The 27,160-nt window shown below is 51.9% G+C and overlaps 1 protein-coding gene across 2 annotated transcripts in view; it reads left to right on the top strand.

Annotated features, from left to right (window-relative positions):
- The window catches only part of kcnq1.2 (potassium voltage-gated channel, KQT-like subfamily, member 1.2), a 79,198-nt gene that overhangs the window by 16,074 nt on the left and 35,964 nt on the right, over positions 1 to 27,160 (top strand). The window contains exons 10-14 of one of the 2 annotated variants that reach the window (XM_086148794.1): positions 1,049 to 1,214; positions 2,730 to 2,756; positions 4,683 to 4,736; positions 4,951 to 5,068; positions 5,819 to 5,887. In XM_086148794.1, coding sequence (XP_086004920.1) covers positions 1,049 to 1,214; positions 2,730 to 2,756; positions 4,683 to 4,736; positions 4,951 to 5,068; positions 5,819 to 5,887 — 434 coding nt within the window. The remainder of the gene's footprint in view (positions 1 to 1,048; positions 1,215 to 2,729; positions 2,757 to 4,682; positions 4,737 to 4,950; positions 5,069 to 5,818; positions 5,888 to 27,160) is intronic. The other variant, XM_086148795.1, reaches the window with a different exon arrangement.

The raw sequence follows: 27,160 nt of genomic DNA, 5'->3' as shown, positions 1-27,160 counted from the left end.
CATGGAGGCTTAGCTGGAGGACGCAGAGATGAAGATGTGGAGGATTGTCTGAAGGTCCAAGGATCACGAAGGTGTCTCGAGGGATAGCACATGCTAAATGTTCTGGGGACAAAGTCCAACTGAGATGGTTTGGACACAGGAGGGTGTCAGGAGTGTGGGGGCTGCGGACGGACCCCCAAAAAAAACCCCAAAAAAACATGAGTACTTAAGGTCCAGCAGCAAGTGAATGGTTACTCAAAGACATACGAGGGAAGGAACAGTAAATTTGGACACAGGCAGCCGCCAGCAGGGCCTCCAAGAGGCAAGGTCGGTACTGGGAGGCCGGACGGGAGGACGCTTAGGCTTGGAAGGTCCGGCCAACGAACCGCTGAAAGGTCTCTGGGAGGGAATCCCATCCCAGGGAGAGCAAGAAGATAGAACCACCCGTCAGGGTTAGAAGACTTAGCGGCGGAGTCCCCATACAACTAGATATAGACTCAGAAGGGGAACAGCAAAAGGCAACAACGCCCACAAACAAACCCAAAATGACAGACAAGAGAAGGGGGCAGAGCATAAAGGAAGGAAGGTAGACAGGGAGAGGAGTACCCCCTGTACAGACTCAGAACTACTGACAGAAGAGCATCTGAAGGGAGTCCCATGACTAAGGGAATGAGGAGTAACAACACACCCCCCTCATACAAACTCTAAGTGACATGACATGCCAACACTCTGCATTACCCAACAGGGTACCGCAGGGGAACAAGACCGGACAACAACAGTGCAGCCACTTCCCAGCGAGACCTAGCAAAAGCTGGGGCTTTTAAGCCCTCACTGATTGCCGTAAATAGGCAGTAGCCGTGTGTCCTGTGACTGCAGCTGTGTGTGGAGGTGGAGCCGTGATAGAAGGATGGTGAAGATCTAGGTAGAAGGACGTTGAGGTTGGAGTTGCCAGGCAGGAGGTCGAGACCAGAGAGGAGGCTCACGGATGGCGTGTAAAATGACCTTCCCCTTTGTCTTCACCACCAACACTAAAGCACCGACCCGGTCTGATGTTTCTTGCCTCCGTCAGAAAAAGGGCACCAAGAGGCGGCTGAAGTCCCGGGGTAACGGCTCCATCGGCGTGGCCTCGGAGAGGGCCGTGTCCATACCTCAGATTACCTACGAACACATCGACGACGCAGGAGAGAAGAAAGACGTCCCCTTCTTCCTGGAGGAACCACGTGATGCTGTAGAAGGTATTTTACAGATGACATATGTATGATATAAGCATGGCGGTGCAGTGCTCAGCGCTTCTGCTTCACAGCAAGATGGTCCCTGGCTGGATTCATGATGGGCTTTAAGTGTATAGTCTCCATGTTCTTGCCGTGTCTACGTGGGGTTCCTACCACACACCAAAAACATGGAGGTTCTTGGGAGACGTTGTCCAGAGGAGTGAACTCTCCACATTTCTCATGTCTCTATACGTGGTCCCGTGATGACTCCAGGGTGAACCCACCTCTCACCCAACGACAGCTGGGAGAGGTTCCAGCATCTCCGCGACCCTAAGTGGATAAGCGTTAGGTAATGAATGAATAGTTTATCTTATATTTCCAAACCACAACATATGTTCTGTTCAAATCCTGTGAGTTTTTTGAACCCTCGCAGGGAAGTTATAAAATGTGTTTCTGGTTTTTACATCATGAGCCGGTGTCCTACCCTGGCTTCTCCTGGGCCAAGATGGCTGCCAGGTGTTGTCGTCCCCTCCCGCCCCTCCCCCCTCTCGGCGGCCACATGGAAGCCATTACCGTCTCAGTTGTGATTAGAGGTCACGGTTATTGACGTCGGATTGTTCGGCATCCAAATAATCACGAGTAGAACCCGCCGGCGGTTCCAGATCCCTGCCGGCGTCCGTGCCCGACATCGATAACGTAAACCTCAAAAAAACGTTTAATTGACGCAACTCTATATGTGCACTTTATGACGGCTGGTTAGCAAACACAGGAGGAGGAGGGTTTGCGGTGGTGATGGTGGGGGCTTCCTGTGTTAAACCCCCGCCGTGCGATCCTGCAGAGGCTTCAGGTTAATACGAGCAGTTTACGAGGTCTTCCTGTCAACGCTCGGCGTCATGAAAGGAGCCGCGGCGACTCGAACGAGACTCAGAGGGGAGCTGTTTAGTGCGCTCTGTTTAATTGGGCGGATCCCGACGGTGGAAGGAGTGCACGTGGCCGGGTTGATGTGGAAAGTAAAGTAAACCATGTCTCGACACGTGGGTGCCGCTTTCATCCCCCGTCTGCTCGCACCGCTACAAATTACCCTGGAAAACAACACGGTCCCATACTTTTAAAGTAAAGAATACACAAGGAGAAAATAATTTACTTGAGTACCTGCCAAATAATATACCGCTTTTAGGTATCTTCCCCTGTAAGCGCTCCTTGCCAGTAGGGCGGGATCATAAGGTACGCTCCGCCATGTTGCACAGACAAACCGGGCCTCAAATTTGTGAATGAATAATGTTCGTTTACTCATTCTGCATTCGTTGGTCGATCTCAGGGCCACATATAGATGCCACATAAAGGGGACCTTCTTGCTGTTAGCTGTGCTGCACCTCAAAAGCTACGGTTATAGCATCTGGTCCAATGTCTTGCTGCCTTCTTTCTGTTCACAAACCCCCTACAGGCGATGTCTTCTTTTTTCAAACCAACAAATGATTTTGCGTTTCCGCAGTCCCCCTTGCAGCTCCATCCTAACAATACCTCCGCCTTTGTCCACAGGAATCAGCAGGATGTTCAGACAAGCAGGTGAGTTCCCCCGTCTGAAGGTGAGGCGGACCAGACGCCATCTCTGATAGTGCTTCCGCTTCGGGCGACCGGAGGTCATTTTGTCTTCCAGTCGCTTGGGAAGCTACCAGAAGCCGGGCTCATCCACAACTTGATGCTAGCATGGTCGGACATACCTCTCCATGCCAGCCGTTCCTTTCAACTTCCTCGTTTGCAACCCAAGGTCACAGACTTGTACTCTACGATGACGAGTAAATGATCTTAATACCTGTTTGCTCACGCTGTGAAAACCCCAGTGACCGCCGATTACTCCCAGAAGTGATACGAAGCAGGGTACCATTTGATGAACGCTTTTCATTTTTTTTCCGTCATAATGACCGGAGCCTTCTCCGGCGCATGTAGAACAGGTATTCTCTGCGCCGTCTGCCCAGTAGCGCCTTTCACCCGTTAAGTACTGTTTTCTGCCTCCTAAAAACTCCTCTGTGTTAATCATTAGCCAGCCTGCCTTTTTAATGTAGCCCCAGACAGTATTTTAATTAGACTCGCTGAATGGCCCGGTCTTTGTCCCTCAACCGGACAAAACCAGCGCCAAAGCGGCAAGGCTGAGACACTCGTTCTGGATTGACCTGGCCTGTTTTCTTTACTGGGTGACCTGCCAACACCAGGGGTGAGGAACAGGGCCTGGTTTGGCTTGGAAACGAACGAACGGACGGGGGTGGGGGGGGCGCTTTGGGGATCCAGACTGAGACACTAGTGAGGGGGGTGGGGGAGGTGTAGTGTGTGTGTGTGTGTGTGTGTGTTGGGGGGTGTTGATAAGCGGCCATTGTGGAGCTCCAGTGGTCAGAAATAAACTGGTCATTGTTTGATTTAGTCAACGTCCGGCTTATCGCTCCACTTATCTGTCTGACCCCTCCCTCGTCCCCTGTCTGTGATAGTCGGTGGAGCTACCCACCTCCCTCCCCGGCAATGTCCCCATCCTTGTCTCCCATCTATGACCTCCCTCTTCTAGCTCCTGGTGTCAGGTTTGCGCCGACGCCCCGAAATGAGGCCATGCGTGACGACGAGCCAGGTCCTTCATTTTCAGAAGCGGGGCTACAGGTGTCTACATCACCACCCCCCGCTTTCTCCCCTTCCCGGTTCTCTTTTATCGGGTTTTCTGCTTCCGGATCGGACAATGTAAAAACCAACTCAATGATGGAACACAAGAGAGGCTGAATGGCTTTGGCTTGAATTGGAATGGCCGCCCCTGCTCTTGGACGCAGACCGGCCCCTCCATTCTTTATCATAATGGAGGGCCTGGTGGTTTTTTGGAGGCGAGACGGGTTCGGCTCCGCTCGCGCTCCGGCTGCAGGTCAGGACCCGCCGCACATGTTGTTCTTGACTGTTGTTTTTAGCGGCGGGAGCAGCCCCACCAGCTGCAGCGCTGAGCGAGGGCGCTGCGATTTCCGCTAATGCCTCCCGCATATGTGCGTCCCAAATCACGCCGCTTTATATTCCGGATTGCGAGAGTTATTCGTGCTTTTGTTGCCTCCCGGCTTGATTATCGTAATTCGTCGCGCGCAGGTTTACGTCGGCTGTCTGCAGTACGTATGAAATGCAGCTGCACGTCTTCTGGACATAACACGCAACAGAACCGCTTGGCCTCCCGCCGCCGGCTCTCCGGGTTTGATTTTCGGATTTGATAGCTTGATTTCAAGGGTTTAAATGGACGGGTGCCATCCCATTTAGGGGAACGTCTTTCCTGCGCAGCCAGAGGACTGCATGTCCTTGGACGTTCTGAGAGTACAGGCCTGAATTGACCCCTTTCCAGAGATAGAAATTGTGCATGTTGTGCTCCTACTTGTTAATCCCTTCGCACTACTATTCTCTGTTCACCAAACTGGATTATTTTTGTGCTTCCCTTCACTGTCCTCTCTCTTTCTCTGACTTGTGTTTGCCCGGCACCAGGCCCCCGCCACCATTCTTGGTCATCTTTCACTCTGAGCTGCCCCGCCTCTCCAGGTATCTCCATCTTTCTCTGCTCTGATTCCTCCCGTGCCGGTAGCTTAGACTCCTACACAGGACACGTAGGGTGTACACGCAACTCATTTAGCACCTGATTTGGGTTTAGCAACTAGCTAAGCAGTCAATTATTCAATCCAATGCATCTTACTAGCTCTCCAAGTCGACAAGATATAAAGCATCCGGGAGTTTAACCGACATCTGTTTTTTGCAGTGAGGAAGAATCTCGACAGCAGCACGTCCATCGACATCTCCCGGGCGAACAGTCTCACCGACGAGCTGGACTACATGAGCGAAGACATCCCCTTGTCCGTGGTGACCGACAACACGCAGTAAGTCTCCTCGTGGGCTTCTTCTACGGGCGCATCCATCCGATCCATCTCCCTCCTTCTCTGATCCTCGCCGTACCGATTCCCCCGCTCATTCTTGTACCCCTCAGAGTTGATTTGTCGAAATGGTCCCAGAGGGCCTAGGCTACATCAGGACTAGAGGACTACCCCTTCAGGGAAAAAGTCAAACATCCTCTGACTTTGTAGTTTCTGCGTAGTTTCTGTTTCTAAGTTTACGACATGCTGTCCTCGTTACCCTTTCAGTGTCGCTAGAACCACCGAGTGTTTGCTCCACAGAGACGTCAAAGAGACGTGTACCTGCAAGGCCTGCCACCAGCAGGGGGGCCGCCCAAGAGTCTTTCCCTGGCCGAACGAGTCACATAGTACGATGCACGTCACAAAAGCAGCCAATCGGGAATCAGTTGATATTGTTAGCATTACATGTAGTGTTTCTGTGGATGCCAGGTCTTAGCTAGCAAGTGTGTATGCGCACACGTGTGTGTGTGTGTGTGTGTGGCACATAATATCACCACTGATGTTCACCTCAGTTTGTGACCCCTTGCTCTCCCTCTTGAAAGCCCAAAAGAGCGCAGGTTCATGAACGCATCATTCTTAACCCATAATTCCGCTAATACCTTCCCGTGGAGGTTCAAACCCCCCATGCCTCACCCCACACCCCAACTCGAGAACTACCGACCTGGAATACTGAAATGAGAATTATGAGCAGCAGAATGCTTCTTCTCTGTCTTGCAGTCTTTTGACCTGCCCCTTCGTGGCATTGGTCCAGGACTCTTTCTCCACACAGCACTTGAATTCCACAAGGTACTGTACTAGCTCTCGACGCTGACCTTCCTCTCCTCCTCTTCCCTTGGCTGCTCCTTTCCCTCCGTCCAGGCTGATCTTATCTCCTCGTCAATGGGAGGTGGGAGGAAAAAAAGAAACAACTCAAAATTCCACTCGAGCCGTGAATAGACGCGGCTCTGAATCGCTTTCAGCCATTTGCGCACATACAGATGCAGGCAGAGGTGCCATGTGAGGCGCTAACCAGGAGCAACTTGGCGCCCGGCGTCTTGCCCAAGGACACTTCCGACAGAAGGGGGCAACTGAGCCAGAGCTGCCGCTGTTTGCTGCCCTCAAGATTTAATGTTAATTGTCACCTCCTTCCCACTTCAGATGATGCTAGACAGGAATCTCCGTGTTTGCAGATGACATTGTGATTTGCGTTGGGAGCACGTAGAGGAGCACCTGGAGGGGTGGAGGTATGCTTTGGAAAGGAGAGGAATGAAGGTTAGCTGCAGCAAGACAATACATGGATGTGAATGAGAGAGACCCTGTTAGGCTACCCGTGGTGGAGATGAAGAAGGTGAAGGAGTTTGGAGTACCCAGGGTCAGCGGTCCGGAACAAGTCCATCAGAGGGACAGCACATGTTGGATGTTCTGGAGGTAAAGTCACACTGAGATGGTTTGGACCTGGACAGAGGAGGGATGGAGAAGATCTGGGTAGAAGGACACTGAAGCAGATGATTGGCTGTGGCCTCCAAAGGGAGCAGCCCAAAGGGAAGCAGAAGAGTTTAGGAAAGTGATGAACTTAAAATGATATCAGAGAAAAGGATTATTTATCAAATCATTTCAAAAAATGCCATTGCAGTTCTGACAGTCGTGAGACCTTCAGGCATCCACAACTCATTACCTGTCATTGGTTGGGGTCCTCTTTCATTTCCACTATCTCCCACTCACAAGCACTCAAATTGCCTTTTTCCTGTGTTTGTTCGACCATTTACTTCATGGCGACATCGACTGTTAATGTCTGCCCGAGTGGCTGAGAGTGCCAAAGTGTGTGTGTGTGTGTGTGTGTGTGTGTGTGTGGGGGGGGTAATTACTTGGCTGCAGAGCCCCAGCTCGGACTCCCTCCCTAGGGGCTTCCACAAGGAGCTGGCTTGTTTTACCCCCCGGTGACACGCCACCAAAGGCAGCGCTGTCTGCCGTCCTTATCTGGATCTCCTCAGACAAACTTGCAGACCCACCCTTACCGCCGGAGGGGGGACGGGGGGGACGGGGGGGGGGGGGGGGGGGGCGGGGGGGTCCGATGACGAGTTCCCCGCAAGTCAGTGTCACACGAGAGAGGAAGTAGAGCTTGATTATCTTTGATGAACGCTTTACGAAAATCTGGAAACAAATGACAACGATGTGACTCCTGGAGCTCTTCTTCGTCCCCCCCCGCCCTTCTCCTCAGCCGCCACTCGGAGAATCGCTGATTTCCTTTGAACTTTGAAAGCGCAGGGTGAATCTGCCTCGAAGCTAAGCTCGGCAGCTGACTTCCAGGCGCTGACGCCTTGAGGCGAAGGCGGCGACTCTTCATCTCCGCTCTCTTTATCACCGTCTGGTTGCTAAGCATTGCCGGCGACTCAAAGAAGCCTTTCTTGTGGCCCCTTTGCTCTGTCTACCGGTACCAAATCTGTTGTCTTGTGACCCCGAGGCGTTCGTTCCTTCCTCCTCCTCCTCTTCTTGCCTCCTCGCAAACCTGTAAAAGCCTGCGTGGCCCACCTGCGGGCAGCCCTTAATTAGTTCCCTTCTTACAAGCTAGCCGGAGATAAACAAAGGGAACCCCGCTGCAGCTCGGCGGGAGGGACATCAGGCGGAGACACATGCATCATGGCCGGCCCTCTTGAAGCGGGGGCCTCTCGGGGCTCAGCAACTGGCGCCTTTTGTGCAGGGGCTCCGAACAAATTGACTTTTTGTACGCCTGGCCTCTGTGCACTTGTCTTCTGCACTGTACTCCGGTATTGGCACTTCGGCGGGATGTCCTGCCATAGCACTGTATTTTCTTCTGCTCTTTAAGACTACCCTGGAAGATACTTGTTTCGGCTTTTCCCAACGAGCAGAAGTCAGTTTGTAGGTTGTTTTCCCACATAGAAGTTTCCGTCCATCTCCTGTATGCTTTCTGCTTCTTGTTCTTAGCTGTTCCTGGCACACCTGTTAGCTCAGCTGTTAGCACACCCGGAGATTCTGAGTGTGCGACGGTACCTTCGCCGGATTGTCCGCGCCACCGTGCTGCATCTGTGGGAGGACTCGGCTCGCTCCCAGAAAGCTACCGGTCGGGGAATATATTTGGGTCTTTAGCCGCAAGGCGTAGCGGTTAGCGCTTCCACCTCACAGCAAGAAAGCCCCTGGTTGGAGCTCCATGTTCTCCCCGTCTCTGTGTGGGGTTCCTCAGGGTTCTCCGGGTTCCTGCTACAGTCCAAACACATGCAGGAGGTTCAGCAAAAATTGTCCAGACGTGTGAATGAGAGGGTGAATGTCTCCATATGTGGTCCAGGGAGAACTCCGCCTCTTGCCCAGACACAGCTGGGATAGGCTGCGGCCCCTCCACAACCCTGATATACAGTAAGCAGTAGAGATAATCAATGAATGAAGCCAAACCAATAAATCCCAACAACATAAGGACGGGCTGGAGAACCAGCTCACCCAGCAGGAACGTTCTGATCCTTCTGCAGGATGCTGGACCTCCATCTTTCCATTCGTTTGTTGGACCTTCAGTCCCGCAGGCAGAGGCAACCCTGTCTGTCAAGGAATCAAAGTGAGGCCAAAGCTAGTTCCCCTCAGAAGAAGCCCTGAACCTGATCCTGGTGCTGCTCCGGGCCTTTAAGGTGTGTCTCCCTTCCGTTCTGATGTTGGAGGCACCTGTATAAATACCATGACCGTGTGAGTGTGTGTGTGTGTGTGTGTGTCCTCCTGCTGGAGTTTGTCCCGTGAATGAAAGCAGGAGCCTGAAGTGGGCTGCTTGTGCAGCCAATCCCGTTGCAGCTGGCGCGGCCGCCACCATTGATGTGGGTCGGTGGTTTATTCAGGTGTGGCGACCAGCGCCGCCGCCGCCGCCGCCCAGCCTCTGATGTTGCGTCCGTGCGCGGCCAGGTGCCGGAGCTCCGTCAGAGAGCCCACTGTTCCAACCCTGGCATGAATAGAGGGCCTGTTGAAGGAGCTCGTCTGTGGGGCCCAGTGGTCTCCCCGGCCCCCTCCCACACAGAGAATTAGCGCCGGCCAGCGCTTTTACCTACAGGACCACATGTGAACTGCAGAGCCAGTGCACGTCTCCACGTGCACACATTGCCGGCTTCGACTGACCCCTTCCCGCGTCCCATCCAGACCCCGGCCGGGTCAGTGGAGGTGGACGCTTACCCTTATCTCCACTTCCCTAACTCATGTTGACAGCATGCACGCCCACGTGCACGTGCACTTCTCTCTCTCCTTTTTTTTTTTTTTTTTTTTGCTCCACTGCTGCTAATAGGAGCCATATAGGGTGAAAATGAAAGACCCCCTAGGGGCCGGGGCAGTAAATGGCTCTAATAACCCCCTTAATAAGTCTCTCCTGGTGCTGAAAGGCTGCCCCGCTCCGTCCCGAGTGCAGGATTTCCCAGCTCCGTACTGTCACTTTTATGGCCCCCTTTATCCTGGTGGGGGGGTTCGCAGCGCACATGGTGTTGCATGAAGTTTATTATCATGTTAATACCCGTGTGTGTGTGTGTTTCATTGACAGTGAGGGGTTTCTAATATGATCACGGATGTGTACCTAATATTTTAGTGCACTGCCGAACCTCAAATACACCTCAACAGGATGTTTTTTTTTAATCAATCTCATTTTTTGGGGGGGTTACCGAAGCACATTAGCCGTTCTAATGAAATTTCGCTATTTGATTTCATGTCACAGGTTTTAGAAACTAGAAAGGCCGTTGTAATGAACTAATGTGTACTAGTTTTTTCTATTTATTCAGTACTTTTATCTAATTTAATGTCCCAATTTTTAGAACCTAGAAAGATCATCACCATTTCAGTGAGACTAAGTGTACATATCATTTTACTTTATTGTATTTTAATTCATTGAATACATCTTATTGTACATTCAGGGACGCAGGAGCCTATCACAGCTGTGATTGAGCGAGAGGCAGGGTCCCCCCGGTCCAATCACAGGGCCTCATATAGAGACGTCCAACCATTCACTCATTCATTCATGTCTGGATGATGTCGGGTCTCCTCTGAACCTCCTGCATGTATTATTCATCATTCAATATCACAGCTTTTGAAACCCAGAGAGGCCCTTAACCATTTTAATTAAATAGTGTATTCCAGATTCTTTCCACTTAGAGTAATTTCCGGACTATTAAGCCACTCCTTTTTAACACTGCGGCTTAAACAATGATGCGGCTAATTTATGTTTTTTTTTTTTTTTGGTCTAACAAGCTTCATGCCGGCAAAACTTTCAGCCTCATCACATCAGACTGATGAAAACTGTGAAATTCTGAGGCCATTCAGTTCCAACAGCGAAGAAGACAACTTTAATGGTAAAGATAGCGACAGATAGCCATAGAAAATGGATGGATCCTTGTTATTTATAATTCATTTTTCTCATCAGACACGTTACAGGCACACTTTGGAAAAAAGGCATTACTATTTGTGAATGTTAATGGCCTGTATTCAATTAAAAGTGAAAAAACTGCAGCCTATTTATACTCATATTGTTTATCTTCAGCCGGTGCTGCTTATATTCAGGTGCGCTCAATAGTCCAGAAAATACGGTATATTTATTCACATTTATATCTACATGTTAATTGGACTATTTTCATATATTTTGAGATCCAAACTAATAGTTCCAGGAGCCGGATAATGAGTTTTTCATTTCCTCGGCCTTTGACGTGACTTCATGGCTCACCTGCAGATTTAATGTACCAGAGCGGAAAACTGCAGTATTTCCGTGTCCAGAGTAGAAATACTCCCTGTTATTGCCGCTCCCCTGAAACCCAACCCTCCGGCCTCCAGGAGTACACAATGAAGTATCATTTGTACACGGCTGACGGGAAAACTACATGCCAGATAAATCCGAAATGAAATAATTAACGTGTCACAGGCGTGTTATAACAGTGTTATTACAGTTGCATAGGGATTTCAGCCGGATGGAGCCGGACGACCCCCCCCCCCCCCCCTCGGTTCTCTCCGGCCAGCAGGCTGCGCTGTTGCAGCATCGCCTCCTCCACCCCCCCAACCCTTTTGTTCTCCGTGCTTTTTTAGCGGAGATTCAAAACCCCGGCCTCTGTGATTTCCACAGAGGAGGAAGCCATAAGAGCGGGCTTGAGCCGAAGTGGAAATGTCCCTGTCCGGGTGGCGGGGTGGGGGTGGGGGGGCTTTTTAAAACAAAACAAAACAAAAAAAAAAAAAAAAAAACAACATTTATTTATACTTTCTGCACAGAGATAAGGAAGGGTGGAAAAAAATTGGATGTTTTATTTCTTGGGATAAACAAGCAGCCCAATCAGAGTACGTGTGTGTGTGTGTGTGTGTGTGTGTGTGTGTGTGTGTGTGTGTGTGTGTGCACTCCTGTATTTACAACATTTTTCCTGACTGTAGGTCAACCCACCAACCCCCCAGTTGTCAGTTTCAGGAAATACACCGAGCCGTGTTGGGAAGTGAGGTATCTGCCTCTGGGGCCAGTTTTTTTTTTTTTTCCTTTTTTTTTCCTTTTTTTTTTCTTCTTGCGCCTGTGTGTGTGTGCGTGTGTGTGTGTGCATGCATGTTTGTGAGTAATATTAAGCGGCTACTTACGGGAAGGAGAGCTCCTCACGCCGGGTTGTTTACGCAGACCCTCCTCCCTCCTCCCAGGTTCGTACTTTCTGCAGAGGAAGAGTGTGAGCATATAAAGGGTTTAATAGCAGGAGGAAGAGGAGAGTGAGGTGATGGTATTACTACTCTATTATTGTTTTATTACACAGCGAGGGGGTGATGTGTGGTGTGTGTGTGTGCGTGCACGTGCAAGCATTTAATGCTTCACACACTCACAGCCACAGGTTTGCAGGGGTGTGTGCTGGAAGCAGTGAAAATGAAAGCTGTGTTTTGTGGTGGTGGTGGGGTGACACACAGCCAGGGCAGGTGTGTGTGTGTGTGTGTGTGTGTGTGCGTGCGTGTGTGTATGTGTGTGTGTCGGATCTGGGCAGAGCAGAATGAGTCCGGACAGGATATTGTAGCGCAGGGGAGCGCCGGCTTCGCCCCCGCGGCGCTTTGGCTCCGGCCGTCCAGGACGTCCCCAGAGTCGCAGATGAAGATGCGCCCGTTCCGTGACCTGAGCCAGAACATCCCATAATCACCACCTCCATCAACTAAGGACCACTGATCACCTCAACTCTTCCACGTGGTGATGCGAACTGGGGCCGTGCTCAGCGCTAAACGAGCCGCTAGGCTACATGAGGTCAGCCTTCCGATTGGCCAGCTTGCGACGCCTGTAGCCATGACCTTTAGCGTAGCCCATAGCCACACGCTAATAACCAAGTCAATTCCGGATGCTAACGCACCTTCGCTGCTAATGTGTTATTGCGGTCGTAGGTTTTCACAGCCGTGCGCTACAGCTCGTTGGTTAGCTAATTCTAGCTCTGCAATGCTTTATTTTTCTATCTCCCGTGGATTGGCATCTTAGGAACTGCAACTAAAGTCCACGTCCCGCACGAGTCCAGACTTTGCAGAGACGACAGAGGACGCGGCAAAGCGTAGCGAGTCCTCTTCTAACCAATGAGTCCACTTGGCAGGCGGCATTTAACATTTTGTGCGTCGGCCAAACGCTCACGCCCGGGTATTTTTGGCCCCTTGGGCTTGGAGTAAATAACAAGTCGGCCTCGGAGTTTCCATTCGGGACTCCGATCGATCCACAGGAGTCGGGTTGTAACGACACGTCTTGCAGGAAGGAAGGAGTGCACGGACCGTCTTAAATTGTAGGGTGCGGGGTAGAGGTGGGGGTTTTGTGTATCCGTGTATAGAAATGCAGTAAAAGTACTCAGAGGGCCGCAGGAGACCAGAGCTGAATGACTCTGCTTTGTTATAACATGCTAATAACACAGTTATTACATATTCTGCTGCAAAATAATGAGTAGATGTTTCCGGAGGCAAAAGCAGGAAATGGTTAATATGCATACTTTCCGGGAGAACACACACACACACACACAAACACACACAAGGGGGCAATCCTGCAGGCAAAGTCAACTTAAGTTTTTAAGTGAGGATTTTCTTATATTTATTGCATGTGTGTAACACGGGAATGGCTGCTAGCTGTAGCTAAACACAAGTGACTCCTCTGAGCGTGCTCAGTAAGATTGAAGGTTATGACTGATGAGAAACGAACCCGCCCCCGCGGCAAAGGTCACGGGGGGGGGCGGGCTTCCCTCGAACCCATGAGCAAAGGGGGCAAAGCAACAGGAAGCCAAAGCAATAAAAGGCTTTGACGTTGATGAGCCTGTTTCCCAAACACTCGGCCGTCTGGCTGGAGGGGACGGCACTCCGCCGTCTGACCGCCGTCGCCGGAGAAGCCCCCCCCCCCCCCCCCCGCCCCTTCCCCCGGTGTATTTGGCTCCTCTGGCCGGATTAGGGTCCGAGCACAAGGCCCCACTCATGGCCGTGGATTGCTTATGACAGGCTCTTATGCAGACACCTTGCCTGCCACCACCAATTACTGTCAGCACACAGCGGAGCTAACCTTTCGGGCGGGTCGGAGGTGGGTGGGGGGTGGCGGCTTCCGTGCATTTAAACCCACTCGATGTCAAACACCTCCGCGGATTGTGCCCACGCCCGTTTGATGCTCGTCCACGTGCACCCGCGGGTCGGACTCCCACAGCGGGCCTTCCCGTGTGGAGTTCCGTAGAGTTCCTCTGCGTCCCGCAGTCCGAATGCATGCAGGAAGTTCAGCGGAGACCTTACATTATCCAGACGTGTGAATGGTTGGATGAGTCTGTATGCGGCCCTGTGATTGGTCCAGGGTGAACCCTGCCTCTTGTCCAATGACAGCAGGGACGGACTCCGGTCCCCTGCGACCCTTGGAGCGGTTTGGAGAAAGAAATGAATGAATGAACAGACTCGCCCTTCTATAAACCCCGAGCCGAAAACAAAGCGGTTCTGTGAAAAAGCAGTTCAGTCGTCTGTCAAAAGGTCACGCCGTAATTGGTGTATATACGGCAAATATAAATATCGGGTGTTCTACATCCCCAGGATCTGTGCTGAGGCTTGAGTTGAAGTGCACAGAGTTCGCGGGGGTCGTCGCTTCGGGTAGAAGGTCACGGAAGATCACTCTGCCGTGCGGTAGAAGACAGCTGCGTGCCGTCAAGAAGACGAAGAGGCGGCGAAGGTCGGCGCCGGTGTGCGCGAGGTGAGCCGAGGCCTTTGGCGCTCCTCCTCGCCCCGCTGAGCCGTTCCACATGTGTCGGGTGCGTCGGATCGAATTAGGAGGCGCCGACAAAGAGCTTTTTTTTTAAACACAGGTGGATTGCGGAGGGGGGAGACGGAGGGTTCCACCCTCCCATCTGCGGTCGGTTCAGGAGCGTCGAATCGCGACCCCGACTCGCAGCCAGGTGCGGTTAGCGTATGCCAACCGCCGCGTCGCATGCACGTTAGCGCGCAGCACCCTCCTGGGCGCCGGGGGCAACCATAATGCAGTCGCACCAGCGCAGGCCGAGTTATTATGGTTAATCCGTCTAATTGTTGAGTTGGGTAGAATGGACCCAGTCTGCCTTGGAACTAATTCTGTCTGGGCATTCTATTTAATTCGCCACACTGGGCCCTAAGCTCTTCTAAAGGCTGCCTGCACCCCCCACCCTCTAAGAATATAAACCCCTTATCTCCCTCCCCCCCCCGTCCTCTCCGGATGGCAGAAGACTGGGTGACTTGTGCTGGGAGTGATTTCTCAACAGCCCATAAAACATTCTTCTGACGTTTTGGACATCCGCGTTAATGAGGCGGGATAATGGGAGCGTAGCTATCACCGGCACGAAAAAAAAAAAACATAAAGAAGGAGAAGAAAATCCTGGGCGGCACCGGCCGTGCCAGCAGATACCCCGACATCGACGTGCCGGGTCGGATGATGACGCGGGGCAGGGCGTGAAATGAATGGAAAATTTGCGCGCGCCAAAGGAGCGCATCATCTGCAAACAAGCGCACAATAGGCGAACAGAACGCGTTTCTCCTGGTTTAGTACGGCTTTATTAAGGGTAACCACGGGACCCGGGTCCGCCGGGGGGGACCTGGTTACTGTCTCAACCGAGTGAAATAAGCACTTTTGGTTTATCCGGCCACTTTGGGTAGGGTTGATTGGTCGGCCCCGGTTTGCGTGGCTGAATGGTGATAATCCACACTCGCAAATCCCATGCGTTTAGTCAAATTATTCTGGCCCTTAAGGCCCCCATTGTGGCCGCGGGCTGCTGCGCTGCTGTCTGAGCCCCCCCACGGAGACAACAATGCCACCATTCAGGGGCGCTCGCTGCCCCTGACGGGCAATTTCAGGTGTGAATCGCCTGTGTAGCCAGTAGCTTATATTAAATGACCTAAAGGGGTGACCTCAAAGGGGTAGGGGAGGGGATTGGGGATGGGGGGATGGGAAGGGGGAGGCTGGAGGAAACAGAGTAAGCATTTGTTAGAAAGAGAGAGATTAAAGAAGAAGTATAATCGTCTGACATAAGGAAAAGTCTGCGCTGCGAGAAAAGAGGGCGCGGACTTTTGCGAGAACGGCCGAGGCTGATCCCCGGGCCGGCTGATATCTTGTCCGTTTTTCTCCATTCTTGCTAACCCTCCCCCACCGCCGCCGCCGCCGCCCCACCCCTTCAATAATGTGCTTTTAATCATATTTCCTTGGCTGACTCGCTTGCGTGGGCGAGCGCTTCGTCTGCAGCCCTTTGATGGGAATCTGCGATGCGCCCCTAAAACGTCCTTTTGAAGTGGCCGGCTGGAGAGCTACCGGGGGGTGGGGTCGGCGGCGGTGCCCCCGGCGTGCCGTGGAGGGGGTGGTCGGGGCTTGTCGCGGCGCCGCTAGCTTTGATGTGCCCGGGTCTGGAGAGGCCGCCGGCACGCTGCCCTGCACCAATCTGTCAGTAGCGCAGCTGCGAGGCTCGCCGGGGAGCCCCCCGCCTCCGACCCTGGCTGACAGGATGACTTAGTCACTCCAGTACCTGGGAAAAGAAGTACTTGTACTCAAAGGAGTACCGACTGTACCGGGACTCGATGCAGAGGGAGGGTCGCTCTCGGAGTACCGCCACCGTTCTACTCCGTATACTACTATCTCTTGATTCGAGTTCTGCGGTACACCCGGTCTGAGTTCTGCGGTACACCCGGTCTGAGTTCTCCGCTTCGCCCGTTCTGTTCCCTGTACGTTCAGTCAGCTGGGCGGCTGTTTTCTGCTCCGAGTCCACGTAAATTTGCCACTGGGAATTTTTTAGCTCGACTCCTGCCAAACGGCATCTGCTCTTCCCCCCGCAGCTGCACGAAACCATTAAAGGAGACCATGTGTTGTAACCTGTCGGGTTTCAGTGGAGCTCAACCTTGGCTCAACTCTCTACCTGGAGGAGAACGCGGTTTCCATGCCTGGGGCTGCTGACACTTAGCTCACTGCACAGCTCTCCGTGTCCCTCGGGGGAACGGGGAAGGGAGGGGAGGGCCCTTAATTGTATGCCGTAAAGCGAGGACACGGAACCGCGCGTTTCTCCTCTCGAGTTGATTTATTTCTGCAGTATTACCGCGTGTCGTAAACTGGGCAGACTGATTTCTTTATCTTGGAGTACAAAAAAAAAAAAAATATCTCATGCGGGGTTCAGTGGACCGCGGGGATTTTGAGTGCTCGTCACTCTCGTCGATCTGAGTCATGCTGACGATGAGGAAAAAGTTCTGCACAGAATGTCTGGAGCGGTCATGTTTACTACACGAGCTCTCCAAACAGATGACATTCCCTTTATTGTGTTATTACACTTGGAGGCAATGTTCTTGACATATTTGTCAACAGTCCAAGGTATGTGAGCCACTGGCACACCAACACCAGTGGATGCTACGCCCATTAATTGCGCGAGTCGACAGGATGGGAATGGGATGTGTCGAATCTCCGTCCAATTTCCGGAATTCAAAGTGGCAACGGTGAACGTCTCTCCAGTGGCAGAAGGTTGATTGATGTTGCCTCTGGATCCTTTGGATCCTCTTCCTCCTCTGTGATCCCAATCCCTGGCAACTGAGCCCCGTTTACGGGACAACAAATTTGGCTGAAAACACGACGATGCAGAAAAGTGGTCCGGAGCGGAAAGATTTGAAAACACAACGCAAACCGGGTATGCTCGCAAAGAGCGCGGGTTCACCAACCGCAACAACAATGGCCGACTCCAGAGTTCTGTTCATGCTCCTCATTGAGTCTTCCAATGCTTCTCCAGCAAAGCGTGGGCTTACTTTACCTTCTTGCAGTTCTCCGGACGAGTCGGTTGAACAACGGTGCCACTACGGGGAGTGTCCCTTTGCAGGCGCCTGTTTTTTCAGCACATCACAAAATCGCAGCACTGACCACTGGCCTGGAAGGTGTACTGCAGCGTTGCTAGTTGTTTCCTACGGCCTCCCGCGCACGGAGGTGGCTTCCAAAACGATGGGACACTATTGTCTCAACGGAGCTGTAGACTTACAGCTTCCCTTTTACCTACGCCTGTTGGCACTAGCCGCGAGTGCTAACAATCCCAGTACTTTGCTCAGCCTGTCAATCACATCGGTCGTTTCAAATGGAAGGTCGTGTTCGAAATTGCTTTTGCCTTGCCTTGCGAGCGACCCTCCGACCCCCCCCCTGATGAAATCAGTGGAGCGTAACGGAACTGCCGCAACTCCATCCCTCAAAAAGCTGCAGTGCAGATCAACCATAGCAGCAGACGTCTCGTCCGGGTCTCCTAGAAGGTATAACAAAGACTCTCCGGAGGGGGGCTTCGCTTCGCAGCGGTCGCCCCGGCGCCTTCAAAGCGCCGATCTGTCGTGTGACGGGCGCTGATAGCCGCCCCCCGCTCAACCCAGGCTCATCAGATGCCCTCGCCCCGACCTCCTCGTGCAAAGCCACTATCTTCAACACATCTGCGGCTGGTTACACCAAGGCTGTACTTTAGACCTATTATAGTCAAGGAGACAACACGGCCTGACTGCTAGTTTGACCACTCACCCCTATCTGACTTGCGCTTGTGGTCGGTCGCCGTGGCAACGCGGCGGGGAGACTGTTTTTCCTGAGACGCTGTTGTATTTGGGGTTTTTGGCAGGGCACCGTAACCTAGATATTATTTTTAGGCCGTAAGCGAGAGGGTTTTTTTTTTTTTTTTTTTCTGCGCAAATGCGCGGATTCGCAGCGGAGGCGTCTCCGACAGCACATCTGTTGACCTTGGGTGCGTCGGACGTCCTGGACGACGGTCAAATCTCCGGTCATTGAAGTCATCGGTGGCGAGTGGTGGTATGCAAAAACCCCTCCGTCGGTTAGCAGCGTTGTCCCACACCCATCTGTGACCTTTTATGGCATCCCTCTCTCTCTCTTTCCCTGGCAGGCAGTAATAAAGGTCTGACAGGCAGAGCGTGAAGGTCATGGTTATTAGATGGTAAAGGCGAGAGCCACAGCTGTGCGAGGCAGGCCTCCGCTCCTGCAAAAGTGATGAGTTGTGTGTGTGTGTGTGTGTGTGTGTGTGTGTGTGTGTGTGAGTGTGTGTCTGTCTAATCTCCCTCTTGTTGTTTTTCTTTTCATACAACCACCTGGTTCGGTGAAGGAAAGGCCCCTGGGGGTCTTTGGAAGAAGACGGAGGTGTGAGTAAGGGGTGGTGATTATGAGCAAGCCAACAAGTTACGCGTCACACAGGTATTCGCAGAGTTGCGCCGACACGCGTCGGTTTCGTTTTCACAGCAAATGAAAGTTCCCATGTGTAAATATATATAAACATATATACAATTATATATATTCTTCCATTTACTTGGATTGGTTCCACGACTGTTGGGAAAGGTGGATATGGATAGGGTTAACCTTCACAAGTTGGTGTAATGTGCCCTGAAATTATATGTATGCATTCATGTGTGTGTGTGTGTGTGTGTGTGTGTGTGTGTGTGTGTGTGTGTGTGTGTGCTTCAGCTCATCTAACAAACCCCAGAGGCGTTCACACCTGCTGCTCTATTTGAGCTTCTGTGTCCAAGGTTGAGAGAGCTCAGCTGTGACATACGTACACTCATACACACACACACACACACACACACACACACACACACACGTAGTTCAATCCCTTTTTGATTAATGGCAGCCTTTTTGAAAATCCTCTGTGGCTCGAAGACTTTAGTTAAAACAAAGTGCGGGGATGCGGCGCCCGCCCAAGAATACAAGGTTGGGAATTGCGGTTAAAGTCCATTCTCCACTGAGGAGGAAGTGTTGAGCTGCTTCTGCTGTAAGGCCAGTGTATGTTTACAGGAAGAACTTCTATCCATACAAAAAGTACACAGTTCCCAGTCCATCATATTGTCTGATCCTTTCCATGTAGAGCAGGTCTGGATCCCACTCTTGAGGAAGATCTACAGAACCCCCCCCCCCTTCTGTCACGACCGGTTGGGGCAGAAAGAGACGATCTGCACTGGTCCCTCCCAGTCCTCATACCACTCCTGTCTCCATCACACTCTTAATTTGTATTTCTCTGTCCTTCTCCGTCTGTTTCTACTCCAACTAATCCAGAAAGAAGGCCGCCCAGGTCTGCCTTTTCTGGGCAGCTTTTCTGTGCCACTCTCGGCAAGTCCTTGCTCATGGGGGATGTTGGGTTTCTGTAGATCATTTTGAGATGTGTGGTCCAGACCTGCTCCACATGGAGAGGGTCATGGGACAACTCTGATGTGCTTTGGTGCCGTACAAATGACATACCGTGGTATATCCCTCAGCAGAGTAAGCCTTTGACAGCATCACTAGGGGCTAGGCTACGGCTAACTGTATGCTTTCCCCAAAAGAAAGCTGACTCGTAAGCAAATTGAGGGTGTCGCCCCCGAAACTGTGACTCGCATATACTTGTTTTCACTAGCAAAGTACTAGCAATAGCCTGATATCCACGTCAATAGCAGCAGTTGTAGGGGAAAGCAGCAATGCTCCGGTCTGGTCCTGGTCCGGTCAGTAAACGCTCGGTGACACCCAGGATTCTCCATCCAGCCGCGTTTAGAATCTGCATCTTCCAAACATCTCGCCTGTGGATGAATGTCATCCTTCAAATAATCTCCCCAAAGTGTTCTTGGATGAACTCCTTCAACCTCATTTGCATTGATATGAAATTTGGACAAAAATCCAATAAAGGGGGGGGGGCACCCTCGGGTGATTACGGGGTCACTAGCCAACCATAAAGGAGAATCACTACAAGCCGCCGCCCAAAGCCGAGAAAAGAAGCGCCGCGTCTGGCGAGAACAGGACTCAGACTGGGGCGCATTGTGTCTGCTATCTGTCCCGACACAATGAACCGTCTCCTTCTTTGGGACGGGTGTCAGAGGTTCAGCTTTTATCGCCGCGCCCCACGTTTGACCTCGAGGGAGGGCAAAGATGCGGCTAAAGAGGCCCCATCAGAGGCCCACGAAGATGCGCGGCGTGTTCTCCTGTCGTGGCAGGAACAGGGGGAAAAACACCCCGGGAAGCCCCCCGACTCATGGTGGGCAGCCGGAGTTCACGCCAGAACAACAAGTATCTTATTGGACAGTGAACTCCTTAACATGAGTGAAGAGTCAAGTCACTTCTGAATGATACCTCCAGTCCTGCGCGTACCCTCATGAGCATACTTGTCAGGATGATCTCTCAGCTGGCAGCCTACACCCATTCCCCTCTGTCCAGCTTTCTTTTGCTCCATCTCTTTCACCCAAACACACACACACACACACACACACACACACACACACACACACACACACACAGGGCTACATGTACTTGTTCTGTGCATCTACTTGCCTTCTGGCCCCAGAAAGCACCTCCTCGTCCGCAAGTACTTGCAGTTTCTCGTGCGTATGTTATTCTTTCTGTGGCGCTCCGGGAGTGTGGCTTCACATCTGGGGCCCGACAACAACGGGGACTCCGTTGCATTGTGTGTTGACACCGCAGCCGCGCACCCCTCCATCACACTCCACCTCTTGTCTGGTAGTGTAAAGTCGGGAGAGGAAAACCAACACGCTGTCCAAACCCTGCCAATCGACTCCCCTCCTCATTTCAACGTCGCTAGGCAGCCCCCCGCCTTCTTTTTTTCTCCTGCGCCCTTTTTCTCTTTCTCCTTTCGTTCATCTGAAAGGGGTCAGTGCCTCTGCATGATGGAACCACAGGGCTAAAAGTCTCTGGGCCAGACACTGGAGGAGTCCACTGCTAATTGCTCTTAGTGGATCCCCAACCATTGTCCCCCACTGGGTTCAAATTTGAATTTGAATAGCGGTAGCTAGCTGGTGCTGAGAGTGTAAGGTACACAAATGACTGTCACTGGGAATGGATAGCAGTGCTAGGATTGTACCCCCCCCCCCCCCCCCCCCCCCCCAAAAAAAAAAAAAAAGAAGCACTGTTGGCTTTTTGGCTCTGCATAAGTTATGGTGTGTTTGCACTAGCATGTGTGCCATAATGATGTGCGCTTGGCTGAAGTAGTATCGGGGTTGAATGGGAGATGTGCCTGGGTGGACGTTTTGTCGGAAAGGATCATTTTCCGACTCCGGCGGCGACTCGAGCGGCGCGTCACACGATCGGGAGCGCCCTTGAGACGCTCGAGGAAATGCTCTTCACCTGTCGCAGTTGACCCCAGAGGAGAAAGACAAGGTCAACACGAAGGAAAGATAGTGGCCAAGTCTGTTCTGACGGATAGATAGACAGCTGAACAAATTGCTAGACCTCCCCCTCTCTGCGGTTCGCTTGTTCCTTCTTTCCAGGGGCGGGGCCCTGGTCCGTGTCCCCCTCATCTCCAGCCCCACTAATGGTTAATTGAGCCCCTGCCAGGCCTTGCTCCTTTATTGCCTCCATTTGTCAAAGCCTGCAGGCCTGAATGATGCCGCACAAATGAAGAGTCTCCTCGCCTCTCCCTCTCCCAACGTCCCTTTATCCCTCCCTCCGTCCGCGAGAGCAAACAGGTTGAGCCCGGGGCAGCTCAGGGGCAAACACATCCTCGACAAAGCCACCGAGAGCGGGTAGGGGGTCGCAGGCAGGTGGCTGAAGTATTCCTTGACATCTCCGAGGTCACCGGGATTAGGTCCTGCTTACGATCGGCTTACCTTTTAGCGTCTTCTTTTTGTGGTATATATAGCCGGCATACTGTATTTGCAGGTGAAAAAAAAAAAGCGTCATTGTTTAATTGTGAGTTCTCGCAGATGTTGTTGGGTGGGCTGGAGTGGGGGTGGGGTGCGGGTAGGGGGGGGGGGGGGGGGGACAGGTGCACGGTTGGAGATATTGTACGGCGCCAGAGTCTGTCCACTGTTCGGCTGTCATCAGCACATGTGCTGCCGCCATACCATGGCCTGCACGCTGCAGATAAGGCCGGCCATTCATCCCAGAAGCTAACCATTCACTGTAGTCATCTTTGTTTGAGTACGCCTGAAAACGACCTGGTATCCACAGGGAAACAAACGACGGGGGCGGGTTGGGGCGGGGCTCTTACAGGAAGAATGACAGGGTAAATGTGCGTACCCTTTGCGCAATATTGACAATAAATGGGCCCCATGCAGTTTTCCTTGTTTAGATTGGATCAAACAAAGCCAGAGGAGATTTGTAGGAAGCAAGCTCACCCTCGTGCAATGACAGCATTGTCCCCAATTCTGTTGCGGCGCTCCGGCGTTGACTACAAGATTTGAGACCTTCATGGCCCCATGTTGTGAGGTGAGGTTGTACAGTGATGGATAGTGCCGATGATTAAAGTATGAAAGGATAAAGTATGAAGATCTATGTAGCACATCTCGAGAGGCGCATTAAGACACGCAGATGGCCAGTAATTCTTGGAGAGAAATGCCTGATTCTTGTGCACAAATGAGAGCCTCTGTACTAAAGATGGCCATCGCCTAGCGACAAATTCTCAGAGGCCAAAAGCCTCCCAGAAGTTCTGCACTCAAGCTTGTAACGGATGGGAAGAACTTTATTCTTGTTCTCGCAGCTCTGGTGGCAAGAATGTAGTGCAGACTAGGAATTCGGTGGTCAGTTGTTTCGGAAAATGAGGCCCACCGGGCTGTAGTAAACATGCCGAGCCAGTAGTCGGCGCTGTGATTATGTAATTAGCTAAAACAGGTGCATGCGTAGACACTTCCTGTCAAACGTGGGAACTACAGCAAGTGTGAAGACGGACAATGCCAGGCCGTCGAGTATTGGTACGGATCAACGAGGAGGTGGAGTTGCTGCTTCCAGTGACCATGAACTACAAGGAGGTGGAGTGAGGTCAGACCTTGATGAAGAAGCATTGGAGGACTCAGCAGAGGTAGGAGTATGAGCAGAATGAAGTCGGCCATCGTCGCTGAGGTCTACCCGACCTGCCCAGGCGTGGAGACATTTCCTGTTTAATCACTTGAGAAGCACTAGTAGGACTTTGGAGTACTCTGGAGTACTCTGGACTTGCCCATTGTTGTTATGGTGGACCCACCTGCACAGGCATAGAGACACTTCCTGTTCAATTGAGTGAGAAGCACTAGCAGTACTCTTGAGTACTCTGGAGTACTCTCGAGCCGGACATGGCTGTTATGGTTGACCCACTCAGGAATGGCAGTGGGCCGCACCCTTAGTGAGCATGTCTGTTTTCAAAGTACTACCTTTTCCCAAATCTGTCCATTCCAGTGGCCATTCCCATATTGTTCAGTTTTCAGGCATTCAGGCCTGATGGACCCTTTCACCATAAAACATTGTCGTGGAAACTTGCCCAAGGTACAGTTGAAGAAATTTCTTCATGCTGCTCATTTCACAAATTTCAGCTCTGGACCACCTTCCTTATATGGAAGAAAGGGAAAAGGGACAGGACAGATATGGTGACCCCATCCTTCATCGGACCATCACATCTGTTACCGGCATCGGTCAGAGCCAATCCTGAACGAGGACTTTGCCTCCCCGTTGCCGCATCGTCCTATACCGACGCGTCGGGAGTCGCGCTCGCGTCAGCCGGTCCCGGTGGCTCGAGCCAAGATGGCTCCCTTTGTGGTGCAGCTTCTCTCTACCAACTTCGATTTGTGTCGCCTTTTGTTGGACCATGAGCCGATTTTCAAAGCTTTAGCAAACACAACATCAGTCTCTCGATCACATGTGTTTCTGTCATGAGTTTGAATCCGCTTGTGTGTGTGTGCGTGTGTATGTGTGTGTGTGTGTGTGTGTGTGTGTGCGCGCTCTAGGGTGTCGTGCCCCTGAGCGGAGGTCTTTGTTATGAGGCCATGAGTCGGGCCTGTGGGAACGAGTGCAGCTTCTCTTCTCCCTCTCCCACGCTTTCACACTCATCCCATCCGCTGCAGCCCTGCCTCACCTCAGCCGACGGCAGCGGCTGATGCACACACACACACACACACACACACACACACACACACACACACATATTGAGCAACTCTGAGAGAAAGGTATATGACACTAACCGCATCATTTGCTGCCGGGGTCATCTCCAAGCTACGCGCCGTAACTTATCCCTGGAAAAGTGTCGGAAAAGCTAAATGGACTATATGGTATGGCGGATGCGTGAAGCTGCGAAGCCAGGTTTTCAGTCTGGCAGCGCCTGGTGCGTGCCATCTGGCCGGCCTGGTCAAAGAGTCCTTTCTAGGGGGGGGGGGGGTTAGCCTAGCAGCGGGCGGAGGGACAGTGGAACGGAGCCAGACCAGAACCGGGCCGGGGGGCCACGGAGCCCCTTGCCCTCGTCACAAACGGGGGTCCGGGCCGGCGAGAGGGAGAGAAGGGCCTTTGGCGGCACAATTGTGGTGTGCAGTGTGGGTAGTAGGGGGAGTTAACTCTTTGTGTGGATGAATGGATGAATAGAAGACGGGGGGCGAAACACGAGCATCTCGCCCTCCCCGCGCCGGCTCTCTGTATGTTTTAGGTCAGCCGTCTCGGGGCCCCCCGGGCCTCTCTTCATGGGCAAATCGACAGATACCATCAATTACCGAGGCCGGCCCCCGGCCACCATATGGCCGGTGGCCATATAGGAGGGGGCCGGCCCCTGCTGCAGCGGCGAGCCCCGAGACCTCAGCCCGCCCGCCGAGACGGCTTTGAGTTAGCATCCGCGGCGCAGAACGGCTCCCAATCAGGCGGGAGTGCATTGATCCACCGAGCAGAATCGGAGGAGTTACAGGGTTTCTCGCCGGGGGTCAGGAAGGAGCACCTACAGAGGAACCCCCACCTGGGGAGCAGATCAGGGGGAAATACCGCAACGGATGGTACGAGGCGGTCGGCGAAGCGGAGCCCCGGCGTATGTCAGCGGTGCCGACCTCGCGATTCTGCTTCCTGCTCTGAAGCAGACGCTGGAAACTTCTCCGGCCCCGCCTCTTCGTCCGTGGTCGTTAGCAAAACACACATGAGAGAGATGTTTCCGTTTGATGTATATTGTGAGAAGGCGCCAGCAGCAAAACAAGGAAACACCTGGGTGATGAATCTTCTGGAAGGGAGGCAACTGGGAGGCCCAGTTATGCCAGCTGCTAATGCTAATGCTAACGCTAAACCTTACTCGGTCTGAACCCGAGCAGCTCGAGATGCTTCAGGAAGGGATTTGAAATTACGATAGGAAGTTACAGGAGGCATCGATATGACTTTGGTTGCCGCTGATAGAGGCTTACAACATTTAAAACATTAACTTATACTCAGCAGGCGACTTGAATAGATGGGTTTTTCCCTTGACTTCCCGAAAATGTGCTGTTTTTCATTTGCCAAGCGTCTGTAAACTGAAGTAGATGTCACATGAACCATTCCCTTTTTTTTTCATCTATCTTTCGCTCTCTGTCTAAACATGAAAGGGATTGTCGCAGATAATTATCAGCCTCAGGACTACAAACATGGCCGCCGGCGTATGCCAAATGTCATTCATTCACCTGTTATAACACACAGGACCCCGGCCTGTTTTACGGTGTGATTACAGTGTTACGACAGCAAACCGGTCCGGTCACTTGTCTGGTTATATGTAGTAACTAAAATACTTTTACTTTTATTTATTAGGTTTTTGTATTCTTTGATTTGCTTAGTACTTCATGGAGTGAGGAACTGCGTGCACAACAGGCATGGCACGTCTGCTTTGCTAAACACACACAGCCACCCACACACACACACACACACACAAACACACACACGAGTCGATGCAGGTGTCTCTCACACACAAACACACACACACACACCACACACACACACATAGTTTTACCTGTCCGATGCCGTCAGCAATGACGTGATGCAGATCCTGCTAATTATCTACGGAAACACTCGGGCAAGGCTTGTTTTGTAAGTAGTCTCAGGAGGATGTAAACACACACACACACACACACACATACACAGGGAGGTTCACTGACTGCTAATGGAAGTGGCAGGCCGGGCATCTGTTCTTCAAATGGGGATTTAAAGAAAACACACTTGTCATTATGGATTGAATGACAGATAGTTTTTTTCAACACACACACCCTGATGCACACAAACACACACACACACAGAGTGCACACACACGCATTCTGTTAGTGGTGGCGAAAAGCCAGTCTGTTCCCCCCCGCCCCCCATTGTACTGGGGTTTTCCACTCAGACACGCCAGCATTGGAGCTTTACCCTCTTATGATAAAGCAGAAACACACACATACACACACACACACACACACACACAGGCATGTTGTCTCTGTATGGTGTGTGTCGAAATGTTTACAGATTTTTTTTTATTTATTTTTTTAATAATTACCACACGCTTCAGATAGTGGATTTTATGGTTCTGTGTGTGTGTGTGTGTGTGTGTGTGTGTGTGTGTGTGTGTGTGTGTGTGTGTGTGTGTGTGTGTGTGTGGTGTATCATCATTAATTTTGCATTACTGATACAACAGCGCCGCAGAACAGGGTTCCCCGTTTCGACCATTAGCAGAATCTATGCTAGGCTAAGCTAGCTAGGCTAGGCTACAAACCCTGCAAAGCTGTGCACCTCAGCCAGTATATCGTCATCCATATATCTTCTGGATTTGGTATTGTTTGAGTCAGACTTGACGTTCCTCCTCGTCCTTCTTCTCTTTTGAGCTGCTCCCTTCTCAGCCAATCACCTGCTTCCATAGAGCCAGCAGCCAATCACCCGCCTCTATCAAACCCTCTCCTCTCAGACCATCTAACGTCCTATCCTCTTTCCCTGCATAAACCTCTCCGGTCGTCCAC

This window comes from Fistularia commersonii, chromosome 7, assembly GCF_037954325.1.
Source record: "Fistularia commersonii isolate RoL2024-O1a breed Wild chromosome 7, RoL_Fcom_v1.0, whole genome shotgun sequence".
Taxonomy (NCBI): Eukaryota; Metazoa; Chordata; class Actinopteri; order Syngnathiformes; family Fistulariidae; genus Fistularia; species Fistularia commersonii.
Note: the sequence above shows the minus strand (reverse complement) of the source record. Positions and strands in the feature narration are given on the sequence as shown.